Source organism: Spermophilus citellus, assembly GCF_964194105.1.
Source record: "Spermophilus citellus genome assembly, chromosome: 1".
Classification (NCBI taxonomy): domain Eukaryota; kingdom Metazoa; phylum Chordata; class Mammalia; order Rodentia; family Sciuridae; genus Spermophilus; species Spermophilus citellus.
This window is the reverse complement of record NC_138182.1, coordinates 39,541,403-39,567,002: the sequence shown is the minus strand read 5'-3', so window position 1 is coordinate 39,567,002 and position 25,600 is coordinate 39,541,403. Positions and strand designations below refer to the sequence as shown.

The 25,600-nt window shown below is 34.7% G+C and overlaps 1 protein-coding gene across 3 annotated transcripts in view; it reads left to right on the top strand.

Annotated features, from left to right (window-relative positions):
- FNDC3A (fibronectin type III domain containing 3A) overlaps positions 1-25,600 on the top strand; it is a 158,852-nt gene that overhangs the window by 91,478 nt on the left and 41,774 nt on the right. For all 3 annotated transcript variants that reach the window (XM_081289269.1, XM_081289268.1, XM_081289267.1), the window contains 6 exons: positions 1,274-1,350; positions 11,799-12,036; positions 17,383-17,652; positions 19,560-19,618; positions 22,108-22,265; positions 24,573-24,632. In XM_081289269.1, the coding sequence (XP_081145395.1) occupies positions 1,274-1,350; positions 11,799-12,036; positions 17,383-17,652; positions 19,560-19,618; positions 22,108-22,265; positions 24,573-24,632 (862 nt within the window). The remainder of the gene's footprint in view (positions 1-1,273; positions 1,351-11,798; positions 12,037-17,382; positions 17,653-19,559; positions 19,619-22,107; positions 22,266-24,572; positions 24,633-25,600) is intronic.

Below are 25,600 nucleotides of genomic sequence, written 5' to 3'. Positions count from 1 at the left end.
AAATAAGATATTTCTTTGAAAAGGTTTCATTTCAAGTGATTAAAACTAGTGGGTGAAAGGATACAGTAGTCTCAAGTTACAAGAAGAAAGGATCTGAAAGTGAGATACTTTTCTAAAAAGTTACTTAAAGCAATGAAGATTTTAGAGCTGGGGATGTGGCTGGAGCGGTAGCGTGCTGGCCTGGCATGCGTGCGGCCCGGGTTCGATCCTCAGCACCACATACAAACAAAGATGTTGTGTCCGCCGAAAACTAAAAAATAAATATTAAAATTCTCTCATTCATTCTCTCTCTCTCTCTCTCTCTCTCTCTCTCTCTCTCTCTTTAAAAAAAAAAAAAAAAGCAAGGAAGATTTTAGTTTCTAGAAAGAATAAAACACCTCCAAAATGCTTATATTACTCCCAGAAAAGTGAGAAGAGAAGGTAAACAAGTGATAATATTTGTAAAAATTACTTGGAAAGCATAACACTATAAAAATGAAAGGAAATACAGGATAAAAGAAACATATTTCTGGGGCTTGGGTGTGGCTTAGTGGTGGAATGCTCTCCTACCACGTGGGAGGCACTGGGTTTGGTCCTCAGCACCACATAAAAATAAAGGTATTGTGCCCACCTACAACTCAAAAATATAAAAAAAGAAAAAAGAAACATTTCTTTTTTAGAACTTATCAGTGTAAAAATTATATATATATTGGGGTAAATATACATATATGACAATTCTCTTTGTTCTTAAGCACCCCCAGACATGACTTATATTACATGAGAGTCTTAAACCTAACAAAGCACATGTAAGCATCTTTTAACTATTCTTCTCTTCCCTTTTTTCTTGATTTTTTTCCCATTACTTTTGAGAATTTAGCTTTTCTATCTTATTGATTTTTTTTTTTTTATGCACAGTTCTGTTTGGTTTTCTCCAGGTCACTGTTTCCAAGTTGCAAAATCATGAGAGTCACCTGGAATATTTATAAAATAAATATAATTATTCAAGATTGTAGGCATTTTAATAAGAATCTCTAGAAGAGCATTTAAATCTTATGTTTTAGTAAGTTCCCCAGGTAACTATTATCACTAGACAAGCTTGAGAAACGCAAGTGTAGGTAAAAGGTAATTGGTGCTTTTATAAGGCAAACATTAATAACAAGTAAGTCACCTGAGTTTCTTTTTATAGTGATACAGTTACTGTTGGCTTTAGTGTTTAGATAAAATAGTCAATTGTTTTCAACTTTGGCTTGCTAAGCAGTCATGTATTAATGAATAATTTCTCTGACTCTTCTAGGTCCTGCTCAGGTTCCAATGATGTCCCCAAATGGTTCTGTGCCTCCTATTTATGTGCCTCCTGGATATGCCCCACAGGTATGTTTTTATGTTATTTTTCTTATTGTATGTATATAATAGTGATGAGGTTTCTCTCTCTCTCTCTGGGGAGGGGGGTACATTGCTTGGGATTGAACCTAGGGCCTCTTGCATGAGGCTCTGCCCAATCCCCAATAAAGTTATTCTTTTTAACTGGTTCTCATGGGGAAAATTACAATGTAAATGCTGACCATCTTTGGTGAATCCATTTATTTAAGTACTTCAGTACATTTGTAAAGGAGAAAAAAGTATATTGGCAGTGCTCACCATTTGGCCTTGTCTTTGGGTACAAAAGAAACTTCATTTTGGAGTTTATATCTCCCTGAGTATGTAACTAATGTTAATTATTTGAGCTGTTGGGGCACCTACACTATCATATTTTTTAATTAATCATTTGCTTAGAAGTAAGCCAAAACAATCCTTCCAATCTTATTCATGCAGTGGCTCTCAGATACTGATAGAAATTATATGGCATATTATGATAAATAGAAGAGAATTTAAATCTGCAGTCCTAAGGGCTAAAGGGATCAGTATCACTGCCCAACTATACCTTTTCTGCTCACGTGTTAGCAAGCTCTGTCTTAAAGAAAAGTATGGGACTGGGAATGTATCTCAATGGTCAAGTGCTTGCCTAGGATGCATGAGGCCCTAGGTTTACTCCTCAGCACCACACAAAAAAAATAAAGACAATGGTTAAAAAAAAGAGAATCAAGTATAGTTAAGTTATATATGCAAGCAAACTGAATTAAGCTGTAGATTTGCCAGGTATTCTTTGAGTACTGAGATTCTGTATAGCCTGCATTTATCACCTTGGAAAAATACTCATTTTCTCTACCTAACACTGAATTTACATTTTAGTTTTGTTCAGACTCTCTCTTTTTTTCTTCCCTAATCATGGCAAAATATTGGTAGGATATTATGGTAGATTCTTGGCTTACTTCATGAAGCACACCACTATATGAACAACAGCAAAAATAATAGTACATGCTGGCTGGGAGAATGGAAGTAAATCTGAAATTGAAAGACAGAAAAGCTGGATCTATATCTTCAAATACTTGCTTGTTCCCAGGCCTTGGGCAAATCACCTTCCTTGAATCTCAGTGCCCTTATTGTAAGATAAGATGATAACATGAGATAACATAGTTCAAAGTACAGTGGGCAAAGGAACTGAACAGACCCTTCTCAAAACAAGAAATATGAATGATCAACAATATATGAAAAAGTATTAAACGTCTCTAACAATTAGAGAAATGTAAATTAAAACTACATTAAGATTCCATCTCACTCCAGCAGAATGGAAGTTATTAAAAATACAAGTAACAAATCTTGGCAAGGATATGGGGAAAGGGGTATGCTCATACATTGCTGGTGAGACTGCAAATAGGTGCAACCCCTCCCACTCCTTAGCATGTATCCAGAAGATTTATCAGCATAGGGCAGTGATACCGCCACATCAATGTTTATAGCAGCACAGTTCACAGTAGCTAAGCTATGGAACTAACCTAAGTGCCCATTAACAGATGCATAATTGTGGTGTATATATACACGATGGAATATTACTTAGCCATAAAGAATAATGACATTATTACATTTGCCAGTAAATAGATGGATCTAGAGACTATCATGCTAAGTGAAATAAATCCCAAAAACCAAAGGTCAAATGTTTTCGATGATGTGGAAACTAAACCACCATAAAGTGGGGAGAGGAAGAAAAGAAGTTCAGTCGATTAGACAAAGGGAAATGAAGGGAAGTGCAGTAGGTGTAAGAATAGGAAAGACAAAGAATAAATCTAATGTAATTTTCCTTTGTACATACATGAAATTACCTAAGTGAACCCCACCATCATGCCTCCCCACAAGAATGGAGTCTTAATTAGAATAAGACATATCCTACGCTTGTATAATTTTATCAGAATGGATTCTACTGTCATGTGTAACTAATAAAAACCAATAAAATAATAACTAAAAATAAAGTACATTGTAAGGGCTGGGGTTATGGCTCAGCAGTAGAGCACTCACGCCTCACAATAGAGCACTTGCGCCTCGCACATGTGAGGCATTGGGTTCAATCCTCAGCACCACATAAAAAAAAAGTTTATAATAATAATAATAAAGTACATTGTAATCTTTTAGAATAGTTTCTGCTTGGTATCTCTACTTTTAATACACTGACTCCTTAATTTATTATAGTCTGCATTCTGCCTATATTACCCTTCTCCCTGCTATGTACCCATATCTAAGGGACTTTTTTCCAGCCTGATTCTCTGACCTCTAAAAATCTGACATCATTGTTATGATTTTCTTGCATGTCTTTATTTTTTTCTATTTCTTCTCTGTTTTTCTTTCTTGAATTTTGTTCATTTATACAAAGACTGTTCTCTAGCATAAAGTTCAACATTTATTGAGTGGTATCTTGTCCCAAACTCTGTATTGGGTACTAGTGACACAAATTATTTCCATAGGGCAACTTGATATTTTCATCTTATAATACCTTTTCTTTTTATGTTTGCAACAAACTCTTCCTGTTCTCATTTCATTCATTCATGAACTTCTAAAAGCAGGTTTCCTTAAGCCTTTCCAGGGACCTCTCCTTTTGGAATCTCTTGGCATATAATATTTATGTATATGTGTATGTGTCTTAATGAATTTTTCGCAGTTTGTTAACTAATTCTTTTTCCTAGGAAGATTATGAATTCTTAAACACTGTCTTTATCAGTGTTCCACACAAATATATGTTGAGTGCCCTTGAATGCTTGGGATACATATGCTAAATAAAAGAGACAAAGACTCTTATTCCCTCTAAAGTTTACATTCTTGTAGAGAGAAGCAAACAAAAATTATAATCAATAGATAGATTAATATTAGGTAGGAGTGATGGGGGAAGGGGTTAGAGCTGATTACATTTTAAAATAGGATGTTAGAACAGGCCTCATTGAAAGGGGACATTTGAACCAAGTCTTGAAGGATAAGTGGGAGTTAACCATTCATTTGTCTGAGGAAGAGGGTTTTAAAAACAGACAGTGCAGATGGCCTAAAATGAGAACATGTTTCATACCTGGGAACAACAGTGAGTTGTCAGGACAGAATAATAGTAGGGAGTGAGGTCAGAGAGTTAACTCGACTCAATCACACAGGACTTTTTGTTCTGATTTTATCTTCAGTTCTAGGTACAGTGCCTGTATAATAGGAGCTCAAAACATCAAGGAAATAATCATCTAGATTGAGGTACTATATCTTTAGACAAAGAACCACTAAAATAACTTTCTCGTAGCTTTTTTTTTTTTTTTAATCTTTTTACTTCTTTGGGCATAAACAGCCTTTAGTTGACTTACCCACTCAATAAAGTATAGGTGTCTTAACATTTAAGGCATTACATAGTTTGTCCTAGTTTGCTATTGCAGGTTGTTCTCTTTATACTTTCAATCATGTATCCATTTTTGCATGACTTCCCAAGTGCTCATGTGGTGTTTTTCTTTCTCCATTGTTTTGTTAAAGTTATTATTTAGGGAATAATTCCCCTTTTTGGCCTTTTGGAATGTTATCTGTCCTTGAGGGCCTATATCAAGTTATTTGTACCACTTCTTGATTATATACCACCTAATATGATAATTGTGTGTGCTTTAAACCCCTATAGGATTTAGGTTCCTTGAAGAGTAGCCTTTTAATTATTTTTGCATTCTTGTGGTAACTCAAAATGTAGTAGGTGTCCCATAAATAGTTGTCTAATTAATTAAACAGCAATCTTACTGGAAAGGTTGTGGAAGGCTAGCAGACCTACAGTTATTAACCTTTGGATCAAGATTATCTCATAATTTTTTTATTGATTATTTAAAGCATTACATAGCTCATGATATATCATTTCATACATTTGACTCAAATTGTGTTTTGAACTCCCATTTTCACCCCAAATACAGATTGCAGAATCACATCTGTTACATATTCACATTTTTACATAATGCCATTTTAGTGACTGTTGTATTCTGCTACCTTTCCTATCCCCTACTATCCCCCCTCCCCTCCCCTCCCATCTTCCCTCTCTACCTCCCCTGCTATTGTTCAATTCTCTCCCTTTTTTTTCCCCTCCCCCTTGCCCCTCATAACCTCTTATAATTTTATGTGTCATTGAAGGTCTCCTACCATTTCCATATGCTTTCCCTTCTCTCTCCGTTTCTCTCCCCCCATTCGTCTTTGTTTACTGTAGTCTTTTCCTCATGCTCTTCCTTCCTGTTCTGTTCTTAGTTGTTCTCTTTATATCAAAGCAGACATTTGGCATTTGTTTTTTAGGGCTTGGCTAGCTTCGCTTAGCATAATCTGCTCTAATGCCATCCATTTCCCTGCAAATTCTATGATTTTGTCATTTCTTAGTGCTGCATAATACTCCATTGTGTATAGATGCCACTTTTTTTATCCATTCATCTATTGAGGGGCATCTAGATTGGTTCCACAGTCTAGCTATTGTGAATTGTGCCGCTATAATCATTGATGCAGCCGTATCCCTATAGAGCGCTCTTTTAAGGTCCTCAGGGAATAGTCCGAGAAGTGCCATAGCTGGGTCAAATGGTGGATCCATTCCCAGCTTTTCCAGGAATCTCCATACTGCTTTCCAAATTGGTCGCACCATTTTGCAGCCCCACCAGCAGTGTACAAGTGTACCCTTTTCCCCACATCCCCGCCAACACTTATTGTTGTTTGACTTCCTAATGGCTGCCAATCTTACTGGAGTGAGATGGTATCTTAGGGTGGTTTTGATTTGCATTTCTCTGATTGCTAGAGATGGTGAGCATTTTTTCATGTACTTGTTGATTGATTGTATGTCCTCCTCTGAGAAGTGTCTGTTCAGGTCCTTGGCCCATTTGTTGATTGGGTTATTTGTTATCTTATTGTCTAATTTTTTGAGTTCTTTGTACATTCTGGATATTAGGGCTCTATCGGAGGTGTGGGGGGTAAAAATTTGTTCCCAGGATGTAGGCTCTCTATTTACCTCTTTTATTGTTTCTCTTGCTGAGAAAAAAAACTTTTTAGTTTAAGTAAGTCCCATTTGTTTATTCTTGTTGTTAATTCTTGGGCTATGGGTGTCCTATTAAGGAATTTGGAGCCCCACCCCACAATATGTAGATCGTAGCCAACTTTTTCTTCTATCAGACGCAGTGTCTCTGATTTGATATCTAGCTCCCTGATCCATTTTGAGTTAATTTTTGTGGATGGTGAGAGAAAGGGATTCAATTTCATTTTGTTGCATATGGATTTCCAATTTTCCCAGCACCATTTGTTGAAGATGCTATCCTTCCTCCATTGCATGCTTTTAGCCCCTTTATCAAATATAAGATAGTTGTAACTTTGTGGATTAGTCTCTGTGTCTTCTATTCTGTACCATTGGTCCACCTGCCTGTTTTGGTACCAGTACCATGCTGTTTTTGTTACTATTGCTTTGTAGTACAGTTTGACCTCTGGTATCGCTATACCTCCAGATTCACACTTCCTGCTTAGAATTGCTTTTGCTATTCTGGGTCTTTTGTTTTTCCATATGAATTTCATGATTGCTTTGTCTATTTCTACAAGAAATGCCGTTGGGATTTTGATTGGCATCGCATTAAACCTGTAGAGAACTTTGGGTAATATCACCTCGAAGTTCTGAATACATAATACCATCCTTTCAAGTAAAGTTCATATCAGTTTTGGATTCCCACAAAATATGTATAATACAACCTCCCCACATGAATTATTAGTGTATATGGATTACTATTACTTTCATATATATGTGTGTGTGTGTGTGTGTGTTTATAAAATTTCTTCTTCATGATGGACATTTTCAAAGTTATACAGAAGTAGAATGAATGAGTAGTAATTATTACCTGTCTTGTACCCATGATCCAACTTAACAATTATAAACAAATTGCTAATGTTGTTTTATCACACATATCCCCTTTTTTAAATTACTGGAATATTTTTAAACAATTTTAAATAACATTATCATTTTACCTATCATTAGTCCTTTTTTCCTACTTATACTTAATCAGCAACCTTGTTGTTACATTCCAGGTATGTTTGGTTTTTTTACAAATTGGGGGGAAGCTCTCAGAGAACAAAAAGATTAGAAAAGATTGTATATATATATAGCCTGTAAACCAGGATTATGTACTTTACTCATAGATAAGTTCCATAGCCATTTCTGGGGCCTGGCCCTTTTTACTTTAGGCATAATGTTAATAACCTTTAATATTGCCATTTAACAAATAAGAAAGGGTAGGTTGTGAAAGATTGACATACTACATCCAGGCAGAAATATATGCCATCTGAGCTGTCAAATGGAGAAATGAAAGAGTAAACTATAAAATGTAAACACAAAGCAAATGATGACATAGAAAGCAAATGGTGACAAGAGTGGAAGGAATTTTAATTTACTGCCAAAGTAATGATAGTCCCTAAGAACATTGCATTGCAAGGCAGAATTAACATTTGATATTTTAGTGATGACATTAATGGCTTATCAAAGTTTTATAAACTACCTGAATGGGACTCCTGAAAGGCAACATCAGAAGTCCTGCTGTCTTTCTTAATGGCTTTATTAGCTACTTTTTTATGGAATGTGGGTTGTTATGGAGATGAGAGAGTACCTAACAGGAAGGGGATTGTAGATCTCATAATGCAGGGGAAAGACTTGTATCGATTTAAGGAAAGCGTTCATATTATGCCTTTGAACTTTATTTCCTATTTTACTTTGTTAGCACCCAGTGGTAAGGTCAGTGTATTTTTTTTTCCCAAAGATTTTATAAACCAACCTGATCTAAATCTATTCTCTGTCTTTCCTGGAAAAACAGTCAAAAGGAAAAGGCAAGGGGTATAGGAAACTGGAAGGTAGGGGACTAAGGTTCAGATGAACATGAAGTATAGAAGAGTTAGAGAAAAAAGAGGTTGTGCTTACTGACATAATGTATATGTGGTTGAATATCTAAAATTATTCTTTGAGTGAATAGTTAGAAATAGCTGTATTAAAAGCTTAAAGTTGAAGTAGTTCAGGATTCAGGGTGAGGTAATAAAAGTAGTTGTGGGAATTGAGGCAAGTCACAGAATCTAATAGCTTTGTGATGCTAAGAGGTAAGAAGACTATAATATACTATTGGAACTAAGCAAATACATATATATTTTTTTAAAAGAGAAAGAGAAATTTTTTTAATATTTATTTTTTAGTTTTTGGCGGAAAACTTTGTATGTGGTGCTGAGGATCGAACCCGGGCCGCACGCATGCCAGGCAAGCGCGCTACCGCTTGAGCCACATCCCCAGCCCAAATACATATATTTTTGATTCAACAAATACTTTTGGAGCATCTGCCATGAGTTAGGAATTGTTTCAGATACTGAAAAGAAAACAGTAAGCAAAACAGATTTATCATGGGCCTTACATTCTGGTGGGGAAGACACACAAACAATATAAAATGTCAGGTAGTAAACACAAACTCCTCTCTCTTCAGTTCTCAGTTATTTCTGCATTCAATAAAGGAAAGAAAATAGAACTTTGCCTAGTTAGAATTAGGTGGCATCTGTGATTAAGGAATCAGACCATGATATATTTTTCATTGTTTTGTTTTATTTTTTATTAACAGACTAAATTGAATTGTATTTTATCCTTTTTTTTTCCTTTTTACAACTCATTGATTTTATTTTAATCATCATCATTAGAGTACCCTGTTGGTATGAAATTCAATGTCTACATGTTTGGCTACTTCTCAGCAGCTAAGCCTCTGAAGACTTAGCAGATATTTCTATTTAAAACTGCAGTGTTTGTTAATTTTTCATATGCATATGTTTTACTCTACAACTTAAATATCTCTCAAGGAACCAATATTAACTCTTGACTCCTCATAATAATGCAAGTAGGTATTATTACTATCTCCATTTTAGATGGGGAATCTGAGGCAAAGACATTTTGAATAACTTGCCCAGGGGTCACAAAGGTAGTAAATAGAGGAGCTAGTTTTAGCTGAGACTTAAGGTCTCTGGCCGAAGTTACTGGCTGCTTAGACCATTACTTGAAATGGTGAAGTCTGGCTCTTTGTGTTTGTTTTTCTCCCTCTCCTGTACATCTTAGTTTTTGTGTTTTTTGGTCGGGGGGGGGGGGAGGCTAAAAATGTAACATACACATAGCATAAAATTTACCCTCTTACCCATGTATAAGTCAACAATTAAGTAGTGAATGAATATGTTGACATTGTTCTAATACTGTCACCACCATCTATCCAAAGAACCCTTCATCTTGCTGAAAAATGAAGTTGTGAACCTACCTATTAAACAATAACTCCCTATTCTCCTCTCCTTTTTACTTTTTTTTTTTTTTTGGTACCATATAAAAAATGGCCATCCCATTCCCCTTTCTCTCTGTGACCTGTCTGCTTCTGCCCTTTCACCTCCATAAGTGCTCATCTGGTCATACTGGCTTCCTTCTATTACTTGGGTATAGTCAGCCCCACTTCTGCATTAGGGACTCAGTAGTAACTGTCCCCTCTGCCCCAGCACTCTATATTCTATATGGTTAATTCATTTACTTCCTTCAAGTCTCTGCTCAAATTTCACTTTGCCAATAAGGCTTACTCTGATCACTCTATTTTACTCTGCAAACTGTACCTCTCTCACAATATTTTTGTAAAAGTACCCTTACCTGCAGTACTTTTATTCAGAAAATTTGTCACCTTATAACATGCTAAATAATTCATTTTTTAATCAATGGAGGAGGATAAGTTAGAGCTAGATTTGCAAGGATAGATAGGGTTTACATGTTTATAGATTAATGGGAAGTAAAATGAAGAGAAAAAATGCTGTAAACAAAAGTACAAGATACGGAAAGGTACAGGTCAGCTCAACACAGGTTTTTTTAGTATGCCAGCCTGACTGCAGTTACGGGTTTAGGATTTGGTACAGAAGAAAGATATGACTAAAAAGGTAAGTTGGAACCAAGCTGAATGATTATGAACTGTAATCCTATCAGAAATGTGAAGTCTTTGAAGATTTGGGAATCACTGATAAAGGAGAAAGTGGTATTGTGACAGATACTGGGGTTTAGCTCATTCCAAATCCATTCCAAACTTCTAATGTCCTTTCCTATAGTTTCGAGACTAAAAACCTGTGAACACTTCATAGATTTCTTTCAGTAGATTTCCAGATGTGATTCAGTTTTCACGACTATATGCACTTGCTTAAGACTTAAATTCAGAAGCAAGTTGAATAGGGAAAAAAGGCCAGGAAATGAGACATCCATTTTACTGAAAATAAGGCATTGTGACATATATAAACAGGAATTTATTTGGTTTTCCAATCCCATGTTACAGACCAGTCATATCCCACTCCAGTAGATAAGAAAAGTTTAATATAATCTGATTAATATTAAGGTGTTTGTTATGGCACTGGGGATTCAACCCAGGGATGGTGCTTAACCACTGAACCACATCCCTAGCCCTTTTATTTTTAATTTTGAGTCAGGATCTTGCTAAGTTGCTAGGGCCTGGCTAAATAGCTGAGGCTAGCTTTGAACTTGCAATTCTCCTGCCTCAGCTCCCCAAGCCACTGGGACAACAGGCATGTGCCACCACACCTGGCCCTGTAATTTAAGTTCATCTATACCCAAATAAGTTTTATTTTAATATACTTACACCTACCAAATACTTATATATGTGTGTGTGTGTATTAGCATATAAAATTTGCCATCCTTATGAGTAAGGGCCTTATTGTAGTGGAGAGGTTCATAATTTTGAGATCAAATCTTATAGCATTTGAGGCTTTCCTGTGTGTCCTTATAGCACCAGTGAGGTTCAGTGGGTAATCTGTCATTTCAAGAAAAAAATCTATTCAGTTTTATTCCTATTTAAAGGAGGGAAAAAGCATAATTTCTAAGCCTCATAACCACAGATATTTTTCTTAAAAAAAATTGGGGTTAATATTGGTATTTGCCTCACATGAAATGATAAACTGTTTAAATTGTCCTTGTTGCAGTCATAAGAGTTTTGTACCTAAACTCTGATACACAGTTTTTCTTTAAAAATCCAGATCCAGGGTTTTTGTTGTTGTTGTTGTTGTTTTCTTCTTCTTTTTCATCTTTTCACAACTTGTTTTCCTTTGACTTTTCACAATTTGTTTTCCCTCCACTCTAGGCCATAATGTGAAAAAGGAAATATATTCCTGTTAAACCACAATTATTGCATAACTAAATGCATGTAATACATGTACCTGATATTAGTGCTCATTGTTTATAATATTTGACTGTTCTCATCAGTATTTTAAGATTTATATTGAATTATATAACAAAAATTGTTTCATGTTATTCAGTGTTAATTCATGTGTACCTAATGTATTTAATAAATTTTTTCATATTGACTCTCTAAAATTTATATTTTCTTACTCTAACATATTTGAAAAGAATTACTTATATTCTGCTTTTAATCTAATAATTCATTTTGTAGGTTATTGAAGACAATGGTGTTCGAAGAGTTGTTGTGGTTCCTCAGGCACCAGAGTTTCACCCTGGTGGTCACACAGTCATCCACCGTTCTCCACATCCTCCTCTACCTGGTTTCATTCCTGTCCCAACCATGATGCCCCCTCCACCACGCCATATGTACTCTCCAGTGACTGGTGCTGGAGACATGGCAACACAGTATATGCCACAGTATCAGTCTTCACAAGTATATGGAGATGTAGGTAAGACATCTGAAAAATCCTTTATTGAGTTGGATATTCTTTGCACAGATATAAGAGATGGTGATCACCATATTCATCATATTGTATAAAAGAAACAACATATAGTAAAGATAACACAATTCTGTTGCCCAAGCACTATATTAAGTGCATCATCCTCATGATCATTACCCTTTAAGGGAGATTAGTAAACAGAAAATCAAGATGGGAAGTAACTTACATCATGCAACAGTATTTAGTGGATCACATCAAACAAGAGGTCTTTTCTGCTGTCCTACAGTACAGCCTCTGAGGAAATTTTCAGCCAGGCATGACGATGTCATTGGTAAATCCTGAAGACTATGATGCTATTACACAAAGTGATTGGGGAGGAAAACAGAATGATCCAGAATGATCCATAACTTCTTCCTTCAGGGTGTTAATAAATTATTGGGAACAATAGATTACCACACACATGAGAAATAATAATTTTATTCTTTCCTGTGGCTTTAAATACCACCTGTGTATACTGATGGCTCTCAAATGTATATTTTCAGCCAAAATTTCTCTAAGCCCCAGACATCCATTTCTTGCTGCCATCTTTTTTCTTTTTTAATGTTTAAATTTTGTTGTTGTTGTAGATGGACAAATACCTTTATCTTATTTATCTATCTTTATGTGGTGCTGAGGATTGAACCCAGTGCCTCACATGCGCCAGGCAAGCTTTCTACCGCTGAGCCACAACCCAGCCCCAATCTTGCTGCCGTCTTGATAATCCCCATTTAAATGTCTCCTATAGGACAACTGAAATGTATATGATATCATTCTCAGTTTTAGACCCCAGAACCTGCTTTCTCTCTGTGTCTTATTCATCTCAGTAGGTGGTATCACTAATAACTCAGTTTGCTAAAGTTGAAGGCTGATGGTCATCTAAATTAATATCTTTTATTTTTGGAAGATTGCCAAATTATCTACTTTTTCTCTACTGTTACTCAAATCCAGTCCACCCTTAGTTCTTTCCAGGACAACTGAAACAGCAGCCTTCCACTTTGTTTTGTTTGTTTGTTCTAATGTTTCAGAACTTTTATTTGTTTATTTTTATGTGGTGTTAAGGATTGAACCCAGAGCTTCACATGTGCAAGCACTCTGCCACTGAGTTATGCCCCAGCCTTTTCCATTTAGATTTTTTGTTTTTTGTTTTTATCCCCTAATAATTCATTATGGCAATTGTAACCCATTTTTAAGTATCATATCCTGTTTAAAACATTTCAACGACTTCCCATTACATTTGGAATAAAATCCTAAACCCTTCCCCTAGACCAGGGTTTCTCAAGTGTGCTACCATTGATGTTTTAGAACAGATAAGTCTTTGTTATGGGGAACAAAACTGCACACATTTGAATGTTTAGCAGGATCCTTGAGCTCTACCCACCAGATGCCAATAGTACACAGCTTCAACATATTCTCGACATACCTTTTTAACATCTAAAATTATCACCAGATCTTGCCGTTTATCCCCTGTCCTGTTTGTGAACCCCATTGTCCTATGGCCCCTGACTGACTTATTCTACTTTTGCCCCCCATTTTTTAAGTTTTTCAAAACCTTCAAGCCTTTCTTGCTTCAGGCTCTCTTCACATAGTGTCCTCTCTGCCAAGAATATTCTTCCCCATTTTCTTTAGGTTTTCCTTTTCTTTTAAACTTCAGCTTTCAGAGGAATCTTCCCCAACCTTACCTTATCAGTCTTTAGCACTGAAATCTTGTTTGTTTGTTTGTTTGTTTGTTTCCCACAGAATTCACGAAACTTAATTTCTATTTCTTTTCTTTCTTTTTTGTTTTTTTTTTGGTTTGTTTTTTGTTTGTTTGTTTGTTTGTTGTTTTGTTTTGGTCAATTTGTACGCCTTGTCTCCCTTATTTGACTATAATCTCTGTAAGACTTGAACTGGTTAATTCGTCACTGATGTTCTTGGGACTTAACAGTGCCTGCCCCTTATGCTCAGTAAATTTGTAGGAAAAGTAACCCTAAATAAAAATTCAAGTTATTCAGCATAGCCTTTAAATAGTGGATACATTGTATGTATTTTTTTTTTCAAACCTATTCATTGCCAAAGTAATGCTGATTGACCCAGTAAGTCTAGATGGGGCATGAGATTCTATATTCTAACAATCTCCCAAGTTGTGCTCATGTGGTGGTCCAACAAACATACTTTTGACACCTTCCCCCCAACTCCTTAATGCTGAGGATAGAACCCAGGGCCTCATGAATGCTAAGTAATGCCGCTGAATTATATCCCCAGCCTAGACGTACTTTAAAATAGCAAGAGTTTATGCTACAAGTAAGTCCCATCCTTCTGTCTGTATTGTTAATTTTGGCAGTTTGTAAATGTTTGAGAAAAATATAACTGGGTTTCATAATTATTAATATTTTGCATCCTTAAAACCCCTAACGAAACCACCCAATAGTGGAAGGCAAGATTCATATTGTGTTTTAAGTTTATAGGCCGGGAAATCTAACACAGGATCCTAATAACTTATGGCACTGGTTTCCTAGCTAGTAGCTGCTTCCATAATCCCTTTTCCATGCACATTTTGTGTGGATTCCCAAAGTGAGACCTGATGGAACATTCTTTGTAAGCCATAGGCACTGTGCTCATAAATTTATTATCTCACTTAATCCTCAATATTCTGCAAAAAACAGAAGAGAAAACTGAGGCTCAGAAATGCTAAATAATTTTTTACAAGGTTACACTAGTTTCTTGAGGATTTTAACCATCTTATGTCTGTCTGATAATAAAGTTCCTGCTCTTTCTACTGCTGTAACATATTTTTTGTTTCTTGAGAAATAGATAAAATATAAAGCATTTGAATAACCACAATTTAAATGTATATACTAATTGATTATATTTTTATGTTTTATTAGTTTTGTTAAGTTATAATTCACATAATAGTTATTGTACATTTCAGTGGTTTTTAGCATATTCTCTGCAGGTTGAGTATCCCATATTCAAAATGTTTGGGACCAGAAATATTTCAGATTCTGGAGTATTTTCATATATAAAATGAGATATTTTGGGAATGGGACCCAACTCTAAACACAAAATTCATTTACGTTTCATACATACCTTTCATACATAATCCAAAGGTAATTTTTATGCAATACTTTAATAACTTTGTACAACCCATTCCATAAAGTCAGGTGTGGAATTTTCCATTTGTGATGTCATGGTCAGCACTCAAAGAGTTCCAGATTTTGGAGCACTTCAGATTTCAGATTTTTTAATTAGGGATGTTCAACCTGTATATACTACCCTTACTACCACTATCTCATTATAGAACATTTCTTTCATCCCAAAAAAGAAACCTTATACCTATTAATAGTCCCAATTTCCTCTTTTCCTCCCAAACTGTGTCTTTGTGAATTTGCCTCTTTTGCAACAAGTCACTTAAATATATGTGCAATATATGTATTGCATATAAAATTTTCATTAAAATGTTCACACAGCCAGTCAGGCATGGTGGTGCATACCTGGGTATAATCCAGTGACTGGGTATAATCTAGAGATTTAGGCAGGAAGATCTCAATTTCATAGCTAGCCTCAGTAACTTAGGGAGACCCTCAGCAACTTAACAAGATCCTGTCTGAAAATAAAAAGAGCTGGGATTGTAGCTCAGTGGTAGAGCACCCTGGGTTTAATTCCCAGTACCAAAAAAAAAAAAAATTGTCTAGGCTTTTTCACAGTTTTGATGTTCCTCTGTATTATCACATATGGTAGTTATTTCACCCCTTCTTACAGTTCAGTAATACTACATTAAGGATATAGAACATTTTGTTTGTTTATTCATTAGTTGATGGACATTTGGATTATTTTCAGTTTTTGTCTATGAACAAGATTTTATATTGACTTGTTTTCACTTCTAGGTATATACCTTAGAATGGAATTTCTCTTCTCATGTGTTAATTCTTTTTAGTTTATTGGGGAACAGCACACTCAGTAATTACACCATTAGATATCCCCACTAGCAATATGTGAGGGTTCCAATTCTTCCACATCCTTGACAAAACTTTTATCGTCTCAAATTTTGATAGCCAACCTGTTACATGTAAAGTTTTATCTCATCGTAGTTGGGTTTTCTTTTGTTTTTGTTTTTGTTTTTGTTTTTAATTTTTTTTAGTCATAGTAGATAAACATGGTACCATTATTATTATTATTATTATTTAATGTAGTGCTGAGCATTGAATCCAGTGCCTCACACATGCCAGGTGAGCACTCTACCACTGAGCTGTAACCTCAGCCCTCATCATAGTTTTGGTTTGCTTTTCTCTAATGACTGCTGATGTTGAGCATCTTTTTTGTGCTCATTGGCCATTTGTGTCTTCTGTGGAGAAAGTTTATTCATATTCTTTACCCACCCACCCCCATCTTTTTCTTTTTTTGGCACTGGGAGTTGAACTCAGGGTGCTTTACCACTGAGCTTTTTTTTTTTTTTTTTTAATTTTGAGACAAGGTCTCGCTAAGTTAGTTGCCCATGCTATTCTCAAATGTGAACTCCTGCCTCAGCCTCCCAAATAATTGAGATTACAGGCATGTGCCACGACACCTGGCTCTTTACCAATTTTATTGAATTTTGCTTTACATATTCTGGTTACAAGTCATATTCTGGTTACAAGTGTCTTTATCAGATACATGATTTGTAGATATTTTCTCTCATTTTATCTCTTCATTTCCCTCATGGCAGCCTTTGATACAGAAATGTTTTTAATTTTGATAAAGTCCAATTTATTTTTTCTTGGTTTGCTTTGTGCTTTGGATTCTTATCTAAGAAACTATTGCCTATTCCAAGGTAAATCAAATGTATACCTTTGTTTCCTTCTAAGGGTTTTTTGTTGTTGTTTAATATTTATTTTTTAGTTGTAGTGGGCACAATACCTTTATTTATTTTTATGTGGGGCTGAGGATTGAACTCAGGGCCTTGCAAGAGCTAGGCAAGTGCTCTACCACTGAGCCACAACTGCATCCCCTCAAGTCCAGCTTGTTTCTTTTTGCTAACTCTAAATCTTTTCCAGTGATGATTTCCTTTAAGTCATAAAGGAATTTAGTCAGGCAGTGTTTTATTTTTACTTATGTTTGATTTTTTTTTAAGAGACGTGAAAATCAATAGCTTACAGTAGAGTAAATGTCAAACAACTGTGGACATGTAAGTCTCATTTTTCACTTGTGATAATCATAGCATACCATCAAGCTATTTCTATGGAGATCAGTAGTTGGGAACAATGAAAAAAAGAAATGTTAGACTTACTTCCTAATCTGTTCTCATGTCATGAACTTATTTAGGGAAAGTGATCTTAACATTTGCTTTTTATTTCTTCCTAGATGCTCACTCTACACATGGAAGATCCAACTTTAGAGATGAAAGATCTAGCAAAACGTATGAACGTTTGCAGAAAAAATTAAAGGATCGCCAAGGAACACAGAAAGATAAAATGAGCAGTCCACCATCATCACCCCAGAAATGCCCTTCTCCCATAAATGAACACAATGGACTTATAAAAGGGCAGACTGCCAGTGGTATAAACACAGGATCAGCAAAAAACAAATCAGGAAAAGTGAAAGGTTGTATACAAGTGGATACAGAACTAGAAGGTAAGGATTTAAAATACTCAGCCATTGTCACTGATACTTTTCATCATTGTTTAACCTACTAAAATTATATTCTGATTTTTCAGTCATTTTGTCCTGGTCCAAGTAAACTAGATTCATACCCTAACATTTCTTAAATATGAGAAAGGTTTTGTTACTAGTCTGCTGCTTTTGATAATTTAGGAAATCTCAGTAATTTCACCTATATCATAAATTTTACTGATAGATAAGCATGCTCAGATAATGTTAATCCAGAAATAAAATTTTTATCAAAATTTTATTTCTCCAAACTTCTTTTATGTGTAAATCTCCAATAGATTTGTCCTTAACAAGTTCCTCTACATACTCTATAGTAATTCTTCATTCCTTTGAAAAGTTTTTTCTTTTAAAATACTGTTTACTTTGGATCCTTCCCCTAGTCTGTTCACCAGATGAACTCTGAGCACTATTTTTTATATATACTAGGTTCAATCTCTATAAACTAAATATAAACTGGATTAACAAATAACCTATCTTCCATTATGCCTACAACATGAAGTTAGTACCCAAGACTATAACGTTAATTCTCACTACTACTTATCTTGACTTCTGTAGTTTCTGTATGTATGTTCTTTAGGATTTCTTAGATACTGACTATATCTCCTTTCATTTCTAATGGTAGATCAGTTCAAACTTTAAACAGTTTTCTCAGAGATGATGTAGCATACTAACCTTCCATTTCATAAATACTAATCCCACAACTTTCTCAGTTCTTGAATGTTTATCTAAACTTATACTCCTAATTCCTTAGTATGTTTAATTATCAAATAATGTAGCTAATATTTGACTAGGAGCTCAGATGCTTTCAGCTTTGAGGAAATTTTCAAAATGTCAGCCATGGTAACTCTTCCCATCTTCCTTTTCCTTAAAATTTTCATTCCTCACTACCAAATTTTAAATAATGCTCTAATGGCCTTTTGTGGCTTATATATTAATAACATCTACTTCAGTTTTGAGACTTCCTGATCATTTTCAGCACAGATGTTTCCAAAGAATTAAGCTAAACTTTCATGTTTGTCAGTGGTATCAGTAAGTTATGGTTGAGCAAATTATATTCCTATTTGGGGAAACCACAGTTATGGCATGACATGAAAAATTCTTAGTTAACTTAATAAGTTGTTCAAGATTGGCAAATGAAAACTTCCAAAGAAGAGAGTATTTTTTATACTGTGAATCGAAATACACTTTTTTTTTTTTTTTTTTTTTTTTTTTGGTACCAGGAATTGAACTCAGGGGTACATGACCACTGAGCCACATCCCCATCCTTATTTTTTGTATTTTATTTAGAGCAGGGTCTCACTGAGTTGCTTAGCACCTTGCTTTTGCTGAGCCTGGCTTTGAACTTACGATCCTCCTGTCTCAGCCTACTGAGCTGCTGGGATTACAGACATGCGCCCCATCCAGCAGAAATATACTTTTTATAAGAAAAGCTTATTGTTCACCTGTGTATGTGTATATACATATTGTGTGTGTCTGTGTGTATAATTGTGTGCATAGATATGTGCATAAAGATATGTAGTTATAATTAATAATCATGGTTGAACTTAAAATAGAAATTGAAGTAGACAAATACTAAAGGACCACAAATTGTACTGTATGAACTAAGGATAAAAAACTAGAAAATAAGGGGGTTGGGGGTGTAATTCAGTGGTAGAGCACTTGTCTAGCATGTGTGAGGCACTGTGTTTGATCCTCAGAACCACATAAAAATAAATAAGTAAAATAAAGGTATTTTGTCCATCTACAATTTAAAATATTTTTTTTAAAAAAACTAGAAAATAAAATCTCAAATACCAACCTAGTTTTATAAGACATGTTTTAGAGGAAGAAAGAATTGTATTTAAGTTTATTTTAATTTGTTTTGTTTTAAGAAAAAGATGAAGAAACTAAAGCATTTGAAGCACTTCTTTCCAACATTGCCAAACCTGTGGTGAGTATTTCATATTTTATTGGCATTTATATATAGGGGATGAGTTTGATTTAGTATATGTTCATTCAGGCTTTATTTAAAACTTATGAGAAGTATGAGGTCAATAATATGTCATCATGGATTTGACCTAAGGAAAAACTACATTAATCAGTGAAGCAGAATATTAAGAAAAGCATTCTGTTTTTAAGCAAGGATACAATGTATCCTAAATGATATTACTGATCATTAGGATAGGCAGAGATCTGATAGTGTGGGTACACTGGATATCATAGTTTTAATCCATTTATATTATTTCCATGTAAAATGTATCCAGCTAACTCTGTAAGCAAAATGAGTTAAAATCAAATAATAGAAAAACTAGAAGATAATTAGAATTTTCCAGCCCTTTATAAGTATAGATATAATAGGATAAAGCAGAATATCAGAAAAATGTGTGGAAGCAGAATTGGCTTATATAAAATTATCTGTATACATTTAAAATAAGCTATATAAAGATAGAACCTGCCTACCATATGACCCAGCTATCCTACTCCTTGGTATGTATCCAAAAGAACTATAATTAGCATGCTGTAGTGATACGTGCATAACGTTGTTTACAGCAGCATAATTTATAGTAGCCAAATTACAGAACCAGCCTAGGTCCCTGTCAGCCAACAAGTAAATGATAAATGGATAAAGAAAATGCGGCATACATTCACAATTTGAGTTCTACTCAACCATAAAGAAGAATGAAACTATATCATTTATTGGTAAATGGATAGAACTGGAGAATATCATGCTGAGTGAAATAAGCCAAACTCAGAAAGTCAAGGGGTAAATGTTTTCCCTCAGGTGGAAGCTAGAGAGGAAAAAGGAATTTAAAAAAGCGGGGATCTTGCAAAAATAGAAGGGAGATCAGTAGAGTAGAAACAGGAGGGAAAGGGGAATGAAATTGACCAAATTATGCTTTGTGCATGTATGAATAAATTACAGAGCATTCCAATTTTATATATAACCATAATGTACCAATTAAAACTAAATGAATAGCTAGGTGCAGTGGCACATGCCTGAAATCTCAGAGGCTCAGCAGGCTAAAGCAGGAGGATCTCAAGTTCAAAGCCAGCCTCAGCAACTTATTAAGTCCTAAGTAACTTAGTAAGACCCTGTCTCAAAATAAAAAATAAAGAGGATTGGGCATGTGGCTAAGCACCCCTGGGTTTGATCCCTAGTGCCAAATAAATAAATAAGTAGAAAGAAGACCAATACAGGAGAGGAGGGGAATCAGGGAGAGGGAAGAGGGGAAGGAAAAAGTACTTGGAATTGAAGTGGAGCAAGCCTACAAATTGACCATTTTGGGCAGTATTGAATATCGAACCCAGGGCCTCACACATGCTAGGCAAGCACTCCACAACTGAGCTATACCCCAGCCCTTTTTATTTTTATTTTGAGACACAGTCTTGCTGGCCTCAAAGTTGCAGTCCTACCTCACCGTCTCAGGTGGTTAGGATTATAGGCATGTACCAGAACACCCGGCTCAAATTGAATTTTTTAAACCATTAAGAGCAGAAAGGATTCTTCACTGATAATCAAAAGAAATATAAACTGATCTCCTCTGAAGCTGCATGAAGTCTCATTTCTCCATAAAAATCTACGCAAACCAAAAAAAAAAAAAAAGCTTGCATCATTAGCATTAGCAAAAAGCAAAACTAAAGGAAAGTATAGTTAAATCATGACATGTTTTTACTGGACAAAATGAAAGAGCCATTAAAATATATGACTGAAGCATTACGAAGTATGTGAAGATGTTCTTACAGAAGTGGGGAAGAAGGAATACTGAGGACCATACTGTTTGGACACCATAATTACAGTCTGTTTATAAAGAATTTAAGAAAAGACTAGAAAGGAAAACACCACAGTAATTGTTCTGATTAGTCCTTTTCTTCCTCTGCTTCTTTAAAGGGCTATAACTTCACTCCATTTTAAAAGAAATTTCATAGAAGTATCAGTGATTTAGATTGAATCCTGAATATGTTTATTACTGTTGTTGACTTTTTTATGGTAAAAGATGTAATATAAAAATATAGAGAATAAAAATAAATCTCCTTTTACCCACTCCTTCAACTTGATCATGCCAAGTTTGAGTTTTCATCCAGTCCTCTTTCAGGTCATTTGTGTATATCTATCCATTTAATACCCTGTGACAAAATTGAAAATAGAATGGAGAACACAGACACAGCCCCTGACTCAACTTAGTTTCATGGTCAGTATTATGCAGTAAATGTATAATATAAAATTATAACTGAAGTGCCAGAACAAACAGAGTATTATCAATGTGTAATAGGGGGATTAAACATTGGCAGGAATGTTAGGGAAATTTTCCTAGGAAAGGATGATTGCTGAAATTTAAAGGAAAAGTAGTGCATTGGACTTTGTGGACAGAGGATGGGAGTTTTCAAACAGTGACCAACAATTGAAAATCACTGAATATGGCATGCATTATGTTTTTGCAGGCCTCAGACATCCAGGCAAGGACAGTAGTAATTACCTGGTCACCACCTTCAAGCTTCATTAATGGCGAAACAGACCAGATTACTGTGCCAGAGCTCTACAGTTATGAAATTCTGGTCTCGAGTACTGGAAAAGATGGGAAATACAAAAGTCTTTATGTGTAGGTATTTGTTAGTTTTGTTCCTTCCCATTATGTAAATTAATGGTTGATCATAAATAGATTATTTCTGATTTGGTTCTATTTTCCCTCTTCATGTTTTTATTTGGATCTGTAAATTGACCAGCAATAGTGATTTTGCTGTATAATGAAGGCTGATACACATTTCTGTCTATACTCCTCAGAACAGTCTTTTTCATTGGCCACATTCAGCTCTTCCACCATCAGCTCCCTAATAAATGTCTCATATTCATATATTCTTGATGCGTTAAATATAAATTGTAGTATATAGAACCCAAGACCAAGAAATGGATAACTTTGAATTGTGAACTCAGGTAAATGGATAGAGCATTTACATTGCTCCTCTATGGACTTGGATTTAAGTCTTGTATATACATTCTATTGTAAAATGAACTTAGTACCAGAAATTACTTTTCTGCCTTTTTAATATAGAAATTGTTTATTCTAATGGAAAATATGAAAGGTAAAGCCAATTACTTCTTACAGTTTAAGCACCATCAAGATGATTAAGGAGGTGGTTAGTCATTTAAATGATCATGACAAGGATCACTGGCAACATCATCCACCTTCGTATCTTTTTTTCAAAAAATAGCTGTTAAGAAGAAAGGAAAAAGCTGGGGAGTACTCACCATAATGCATGAGGCACTGGGTTCGATCCTCAGCACCACATAAATATGAAAAATAAAGATGTTATGTCCACCTAAAACTAAAAAATAAAATATTTTTTAAAAAGAAGAAGAAAGTGAAACTTCCCTAGTGAATCTCATTTCATCACATACAATTATAAAATGCCCTGCCTTAGATTTTCTTGTCTTTATTTCTAATTTTGTATTTATGACTGTTTCTAGTTAGATATGGCTGTTTACTAAGAAGAAGGATTTATTTCGATTTGCAGCCTAGGCAGGGAACACAATAGTAACCTCCACTATCCTACACCAATTAAAGTCTTTTTCTGGGGATGCTACTATAATTGCCCAGTTTATTAAACTGTACTTTGATAGATAAGACATTATTTTTCATCATATTTATTGGTTTTGATTTAAGAAGCAGTGTAACTGAGAGGCATAGGGTAGGAAAGAAGTCTACAAAATAGGAGTGATTTGGTTGAAAGAAATAGAAGAGGGAACAATGGTTTTTGTTTTGTTTTTGTTTTTGGCAGTACCAAGGGTTAAACCTAGGTTCACTCTACCACTGAGCTATATCCCCAGACTCTTTAAAAGTTTTTAATTATTTTATTTATTTTTTCTGTGATGCTGAGAATCAAACACAGTGCCTCAATCACAAATCAAACACAGTGAGGATGTGGTAGGCAAGCACACTACCACAGAGCCATGACCCCAGCCCGACTTTTTAAATTTTGAAACAGTCTCTCAAAGTTTCCCAAGCTTACCTGGCTGGCCAGAAACTTATGGTCTTTGCCTCAGCTTCCAGTCACTCATTATAGGTGTTCACCGCTACAACCAGCTGGGAACAGTGATTTTTAAATAAAAGAAAAAGGAGAGAGGGGGCTGGAAGTATAGCTCAGAGGTAATGTACTTACCTAGCATGTGCCAAACCCTGGGTTTGATCCCCAGCTCTCCAAAAAAACAATCGAGAAGAAATGGAGAACAGATTAGTTTGTGGCTACATACTCAAATAATAGTTGTAGCAAATGATTTTAGTTTGTATGCTGCTGTATTTAAAAATATAATAGTGGACACAAGAAATGCTTTACTTTAAATTATGATTCACTTTTTTCCTTATCTACTCATTAAATTTAACTGCAATATATATAATTAAAGTCATGTTGTTATATACAAAATGGATTTTTTAGTAATAAATTTTTTAGCAATGATTCCATTTCCTCAATAAGTTAAATACTTCCCTAACACCACACCAAAAAAAAAAAAAGCCTCATCTACACATTTGATTTGCTTAACATACTTTGCTGTTTTAAAATAGTAAGAATTCTATATTAATGAAATCTGAATAAGATTTTAGTTAATAAAGAAACAGTAGGTTGGGTGCGGTGGCACATACCTGTAATCCCAGGGGATTAGGACGCTGAGGCAGAAAGATTGCAAATTCAGAGCCAGCCTCAGCAATTTTGCAAGGCCCTAAGCAATTTCAGGAGACCTGTCTCAAAATAAAAAGGACTAAGAATGTAGTTGAGTGGTTAAGCCCTTCTGGATTCAATCCCTGGTACCAAAAAAAAAAAAAAAAAAAAAAAAAAGGAACAGTATAATACACATCCTTTGGAAATGCTTTATTTGTCAAACACTGAAATATTACTCTTTTTTCCCCCACCAGAGGAGAAGAAACAAGTGTCACATTAAATGATCTCAAACCAGCTACAGATTACCATGCAAAGTAAGGAACTCCTTCATGTTGCCTTTATATGATATATTACAGAATTATGATTTTGGTTTTTTGGTTTTTGTTTTTTCTTAACAGTTTCCTTGTAAGTATAGGATATAATTTATTAATTTTAGACTAGAAATAACCAAAAGCATTTAACTTCAGTGTAATAGTGAGGAAAGATTTAATCACTGAGTTTATAAGATCTAGGGATTGAAATGAATCTGTAGAATATATCATATCTAATTTAGTTCTGGAGACTTGTCCCAGCTTTTTGAAATTTTTGTTAATAGAATCAAATTATACTTGGTTTATTCTTACCTATCTTACTGCATTGTGTTTTGGAAAGAGCATAAGATACTAAACCATAGAATTTCAAATTTAATAAGAGTAACTCAAAATGTTTTATAATTTTTCCAATATATATTGCCAAACATTTATAAATTTTAGGGCTTCCCCAACTAGGGTTCAATATAACATTTAGTTAATCACCTAGTTTTTAAAAAGCTTTTATAGCTGGGATTATTCCTGTTAAACTATTAACTCTTCAAGTAAATTTTCCATGGTTAAACCCAAAGTCTTGTCTACCCTAATATTTTTCAAACTGGATTGCCACCATTGTTGAATCATCAATTTAATTTTGTGGTTTATATTCAACATTTTTTAAAAAACAAAATAGAATCAAATGAAATAGAAATTATCTGTATATTAATAATATTGTTTCAGGAACTATTATTTTAGGAAATTCTTGTTACAGGTATGTACAGACATAGTTAGGTCTACAATTTAAAATGCATTTCTTACTTTGGGTTTCAGTAAAATAAAAAGAAAGCCACTGGTCTATACTGTTTTTTTAAGGATCGTCTCTTTGTATTTTCTTTTTTTTTTTATTATTATTTTTTTTTTTTAATCTTTATTTTTTTAGTTTTCGGCGGGCACAACATCTTTGTTTGTATGTGGTGCTGAGGATCGAACCCGGG